Source organism: Microtus ochrogaster, linkage group LG3 (genome assembly GCF_000317375.1).
Source record: "Microtus ochrogaster isolate Prairie Vole_2 linkage group LG3, MicOch1.0, whole genome shotgun sequence".
Classification (NCBI taxonomy): Eukaryota; Metazoa; Chordata; class Mammalia; order Rodentia; family Cricetidae; genus Microtus; species Microtus ochrogaster.
In genome coordinates this window covers 45,476,783-45,483,529 of record NC_022029.1, presented here as the reverse complement: position 1 = coordinate 45,483,529, position 6,747 = coordinate 45,476,783, and the positions used below count along the sequence as shown (strand labels likewise).

At 41.2% G+C, this 6,747-nt stretch overlaps 1 protein-coding gene across 1 annotated transcript in view; it reads right to left on the bottom strand.

The window, feature by feature from the left end:
- Positions 1 to 6,747, bottom strand: part of Fam126a (family with sequence similarity 126 member A) — a 73,746-nt gene that overhangs the window by 32,833 nt on the left and 34,166 nt on the right. Inside the window, exon 3 of the mRNA XM_005360853.3 lies at positions 2,821 to 2,922. Within this exon, the coding sequence (XP_005360910.1) occupies positions 2,821 to 2,922 (102 nt within the window). The remainder of the gene's footprint in view (positions 1 to 2,820; positions 2,923 to 6,747) is intronic.

The window sequence follows — 6,747 nt, the reverse complement described above, 5'->3', positions numbered from 1 at the left end:
TATTTAAAAGCAAAATCCTTCAAGAAAATGGGCAATCCAGACATGGTAACAATCCAGCCTGAGTTCTTTGGAGGCTGAGGACTGCAGTCAAGGATCCCTAGGCAACATGAAACACCACCTCAGAAAAGAAGAGGAAAGACACTGGGGCAAAGAGAAGACAAGGTGAACATAGTTGTTGGATTGCATTATTCCAGATGAAGTCTGTGGCTTGCAGGAAATCCTTACACCCACTAGCATTTCATTTACAGTACATTCCACAGCATAATAACTAGAATCTGGGCTATTCTACACTCCCTCCATCTGACTCAACAGACTGTATAGTCTTGTTTTAAAGGTCCATGGATCCATGAAGGACTGAACTCTGCAGTATGTTATACAACTCAATATTAAAGGTCCCTTTGTAGGAACGTTTTTTTTTTGTTTTTTTTCCAAATAATGGGAATAATTCATAGCAAGGTCCCTAAACTTAACTTACATGTCTGACTAAAGGTGAGCATCACATGCCCCTATGACTCTAGTCCTTCATCATGTATCATTTGCAATACACAATGATACAAGAGCCTCGTGTGTGCCTGAGGCATCTTGTGACCAAGTCACGGGATGACTGCAGGGCCCCTTCAGTGAAACAAACCTAGAAATCACAGAAAACAATCACTGCTTTCCACAAGGATTCTCAAGGTCAAAGGACTTCTAGAAACCAGTCGTTCACTCTGATGTTTACCCCAGACACAATGACTCCGCTAAATTCCTACATTTCCCCCTTTTGTTTAAGATATATTAATTATGTTGACGATTATGCAGCCACGTAGCGAAGACAGTCTTTTCCCTTTTGTGCTGTCTCATAGTCTTATGAACATAAGTCAGAATATATTCAAAAGCCAGTAAAACTATTATAGTAAAAATAAGTATAACAATGACTAGAATAAGAACTTATTAAAATTATTTACAGGGTTAAATGAAGCTATGGTATCTGCAAGGCTTTCTACAGCATTCACCCCTTTAGAGGAGCTCTCTGAGTTTTTAAAGGCCTTGTGGCTTTCTGACATTCTGTATATGTACTTTCAAAAGCTAAAGTCTCAACCAAAACCCTCCTAAAATCAGGGTCAGTCACTGCTCTATGCACTGCTGAAGTCAATATTTGTAGAAAATCAGTGTAAGCTTCTCCTTAGTAACCATTTATTTGATAAGCTAACAACCCACTGTTTCAGGTGTTACATTTTTATAGAATTTAACCAAGCATTTCCAGAAAGAACCTTGAGCAGAGCCAAATTCTCAATAATGATATACAGACAAGAACAAACACAATAATATAGTTTAAAATCATAAATTTTGTTTTTAGTTCATTTATTATAAAAATTAAACATTCATTTAAAGATTAATTAGACAATAACACCTCTGGAAATTCAGACAACATCAGCTTAGTGCTTTATGTCATGACTGTAATTGTTTTCTATTAGAAGATGGGCTTATTTTAAATTTTTTTTCCCTTGAAGGGACCATTGATGTAAATAGATTAATCTAATCTATTTAGAGCAATGCCAATGCTTGGGAGGCAAAGGCAGATGGATCTCCATGAGTTTGAGGTCAGCCTCGTCTACATTGTAAGTTCCCAGAAGTCGGAGCTACAAAATAAGACCCTGCCAAGAAAGAGGCAGAGAGACACAGAGGGAGAGAGAGACAGAGACACTGAAATAGATTTTCAACTATTAGAATCTTTCATAAACTCAAAAACAAGAGGTATCACGCAACTCATCCGCATCCAATGTCCCCCAGTGCTTGACTCTCTAGCCAGACTTAACTACCATCCACAACACTTCCCCAGCCTCCTGATCCTTCACTGCCACTAGGAGTGCTTGTTTGATTTGCCACATCGAAAACCTGTATTTGGCCGGGTGGTGGTGGCGCACGCCTTTAATCCCAGCACTCGGGAGGCAGAGGCAGGCGGATCTCTGTGAGTTCGAGACCAGCCTGGTCTACAAGAGCTAGTTCCAGGACAGGAACCAAAACCACAGAGAAACCCTGTCTCGAAAAAAAAAAAAATGAAAAAAGAAAACCTGTATTTGTCCATGGCCTATTTTTTGTTTTGTTTTGTTGTTACTATGACACCAGGTAATTTATAAAGAATGCACTCATTCACAGCTCTGCAGACTGGGCAGTCCAAGTCCAAGAGACTCTTTTCTGTATGTGTCACTTCATAACATGACAGAAGGGCAAAAAAGCTAAGAAGGCCCACTCACCTTAAGAATAGCACCAACCCCAAAACTGTTCCAGTCTTTCCTCCCACTCTTTATGCTGAGAACTGAACCCAGAACCTAGTGTATGCTAGGCCAAGAGCTCTACCATTGAACCATATCCCAAACCCATTTTGTAAATATTTGTTATGATGGCAAGCTTTCAGATGAGTTTTAGAGGGAACAACATATAAACCACAGTATCAAGAGACTCAATTAAGAATGGTTGCTTAGTCTCTTCTGCTTATCTCTCTCAGGATAAAGATCTCCCATCATGGATCTTAGAGTTCTAATATCCACCACGGATATCCACCAAGGAAATGAGTCATAATAGATACAAAATACTTGCTGAATAAAAAAAAATTAATGCAGTGACCTAGATTTCTCAAGGCTATGGGGAGTCAGAGACACACAGAGAGAAGGAAGTGCTGAGAAAGATGGATTGGGGGATATAGTAAGGATTCTAGTTTGGGGCATTTTATTCTTGTTTTGAAAACATATACATTTTTTACTTTACATAATATATGCTATATTTCATAATTAAATAAAATAATCAACTGAATATTAATACAAACTGTAAAGTACTTACCTCACTTTGTGGCTCCTGGATAACTTTATAGAGAGATGAAACTAAAGAACTCTTGTCTTTCAAATTTGTGGCATAATTTGGCAAAGATGTTTCTGGGAGTGTCTAAACAAATTTAAAAGAACAGCTTTTATTTTTGTGAAGTTCTAAAGCAGACAAATTCATAAAAAGAAAATATTATCTATTGGTTATTACACAGACTGGAGGTGGGAGAGGGAGACTGAGAAAGAGTGTCTAATAGGCATGGAGTTTCTGGAATCCCATGCTGGTGTTTGGTGCAATCTTATAAATATATCAATAGAACAAGAACAAAAATAAATAAATAAAATCAATACTTCATTCTCATTTAAGATAGTGGATTTTATGTGATATGAATTATAACTCAACAACAAATTCCAAAAAATATACTTTATTCTCTTATTAGCAACAAGATAAATCACTACGGGAACTTCACCGCTGGGAATAGGGTAATGGCTCAGTGCACAAATAAAGGGCTGCACAAACGTGGAAAGCAGAAGTAGGATCCCCAGAACCCACTTAAAAGCAAGGGCCGTCATGGTAACCCCAGTACTCTGGAGGCAGAGACAGGGCATCACCAGGGAAAGCTGGCTTGCTAGACTAGCCAATTGGTGGGCTCTGTGTTCCACTGAGAGACCCTGTGTCAATAGGTTAAGTGCAGAGTAATCAAGAAGGACACTCAACGTCAACCGTGGGCCTACACATGCAAGTGCACATGGGCAAGAGCACCCACACACATGCACACACTCATAAACATGCATGCAGCCACATACTTAAAAACTTCACTTTAATTGTATTATTTTTAGATTAGAAACAATACTGAAAAACACGTAAAACTAGAGCTCTGTCTTCGAAGCTTCAGGAGTGATGGATCTCCTTAGACCTATGTATGACCTTGCTTCTTGTTACAAGAGGATCTAATGTCTCTAACCTGTAAACCATAGGCCACCTGATCCAAATACTCCATGCGACTCTCAGTGGTGAGTCTACACTATGGGTTGGGCAGACGACCTAAACACCAGGAACTGGAGACCACAGAACTGTACTACCACAAATTAGTTTTCCTAATGCCACTTAAGATACAGTCACAGACTTCTAGCATCACTGCTCCAGACGTGGAGCCTACAGAGAAGAGAGAGGGCTAGAAAGAGAGACACTCTCAGCTGTAACTCATATAACTGTGGGTGAAAAGCAGCATATAAAACTGAAAAAAAATTCTAGCAATACTAAAAACTTATCTTTCAGGGCACAGCTCATTAGCAGTATCTGTCTCCCAATCATTGCTTCCATCCAAACTCCTTCACTCACTCACTCACTCACTCACTCACTCACTCACTCACTCACTCACTCACTCGGTGCTAATCCCGCAGCAGACATAACATCAAGATATTCCTAACAGCCATCTCAGACATAAACTATTTCTCATGTATCCCATAACCAAATTAAATCATGATTTAATGTGGGTTGTGGCTAGGATACATAGCTTTATTGTGCAAAAGTATACATATAAAACTAAACTGCACCATTTTTTATAGCAGTGTTATTGATTACTGGGGTCTCCTTGAGGGAAAAGCTGTCCTATCCTCTCTCCATCACTCAGCACAAGCCTCCTACTCAGACCTCTGCTCAGAGAACACAGAGGACAGAATGAGAAATAAAACTATCACAGCTGCACTTAGACAGAGGCTTGAAAAACAGGTCATATTTTGCCTGAAGACAAGTAAGTGAACAGGCTTTTCTAATTTAACAGGAGAGTTCTGTTTACCAGCATGGCATGAAGCGTGAACCATTTGGGAACCTTCCACCATTTCCCAGAACAATAGCAGCCACCACCACAACAAACAGTGTCACCACACTGCTTATGTAAGGCAGAGATTAGGGCATTCTTCAATATTTTAAAAGCAAGTAACAGTGGGTTTTTGATCCTACTGCACGTACTGGCTTTGTGGGAGCCTAGGCAGTTTGGATGCTCACCTTACTAGACCTGGATGGAGGAGAGTGGTCCTTGGACTTCCCACTGGGCAGGGAACCCTGATAGCTCTCTGGGCTGACAAGGGAGGGGAACTTGATTGGGGGAGGGGGGGGGGAAATGGGAGGAGGTGGCGGGGAAGAGACAGAAATCTTTAATAAATAAATAAACAGAAAAAAAATTAAAAAAATAAAGGATAAAAAAAAGCAAGTAACAAAAGGCCTCCAGGCAACATTCCATTCCTGTCATTTAATCAAAAGCAGCCCAGTACTGGAGAAATTTATATAAAAGGGGATGGTAATCAAGTAAGCATCAGGTTTCTATTCTCCTAAGTAAAACAAGCCTGAAGATATGTATAAAGCACACTGTGTCTTGCCAGCCCTAAAATGGATCCCTTAATGTAGGTATCTTCTTCCCTGCTCCTATATCCGCCCTTCCTCCATCTCCACCCTCCCACTCCCCCAAGCTCTTGCCAGTCCTTCCCTTCTCCCTTCCCTCTCCCCCTCTCCCCTTCCTCCAACCTCACCCCCACCCCTGCCCCCAACCCCATGCTCACACCTTTTGCCCTGCAATCTTGTTTGCTTCCAATTTCCAGGAAGATCTATATATATGTTTTTCTTTGGGTTCACCTTGTTATTTGGCTTCTCTGGGCTTGTGAACTATAGGCTTAATGTCCTTTGTTTATGGCTAGAGTCCACAAATGAGCGAGTACATACCATATTCATCTTTTTGGGTCTGGGTTATCTCACTCAGGATAGTGTTTTCTATTTCCATTCATTTGCATGCAAAATTCAAGATGTCATCGTTTTTTACCTCCAAGTAGTACTCTAATGCATGTATATGCCACACTTTCTTTATCCATTCTTACATTGAGGGGCATCTAGGTTGTTTCCAGGTTCTGGCTATTACAAATAATGCTGCTATGAACATAGTTGAACAAATGCTTTTGTAGTATTGTTGGGCATCTATTGGGTATATTCCCAAGAGTGGTATTGCTGGATCCTGAGGTAGGCTTATTCCCAATCTCCTGAGAAACCACCACACTGATTTTCAAAGTGGTTGTACAAGTTTGCATTCCCACCAACAATGGATGAGTGTTTCCCTTACTCTACATCCTCTCCAGCAAAGGCCATTATTGGTGTTTTCGATTTTAGCCATTCTGACAGGATCCCAGGTGTCCACGGGGATGTCCCCAGCTAGGTCCTTGGACAGCCCAGGAGAGGGTGCCTGAACTGTCCTTGCCCCACTATCATACTGATGATTATCTCAAATATCACCATAGAATCTTCATCCGGTGTCGGATGGAGATAGAGACAGAGACCCTCATCAGAGCAACAGTCTGAGCTCCCAAGGTCCAGTTGAAAGGCAGAAGGAAGGAGAAAATGAGCAAGGAAGTCAGGACCGCAATGGGTTGGTCCACCATCTGAGGCAGTGTGCCACCTGATCTAATGGGAGCTCACCAAATACAGCTGGACTGAGTCTGAATGAGCATGTGATCAAACCAGACTCTCTGAATGTGGTTGACATTGGGGGCTGACTGAGAAGCCATTGATAAAGGCACTGGGACTTGTTTTTATGGCATGTTCTGGCTTTTTGGGACCCTATTCTATGTGGATGCACAGCTCCCTAGGCCTGGATGTAGGGGGGAGGGCCTTGGACTTCCCACAGGGCAGGGTTCCCTGCCCTCTCTCAAGCAGGGAGGGAGAGGGAGGAGGGGGTATAGAGGAGCAGGAGGGAATTGGGAGGAGGGAAGTAAGTGTAAATATTTGAATGGAAAAAAAAGCTTACTGTGTAGTCTATATGAACAAACATTTTTTCTATGAAACACTCAGAGGCTTTTAGTGTTACTTATCCTTCCCCATACTGCCCTCCCATCCCCTCTGCCTCATTCAACCCTAACACTAAAGACTTTTTTTTTTTTTTTTTTTTTTTTTTTTTTTTTT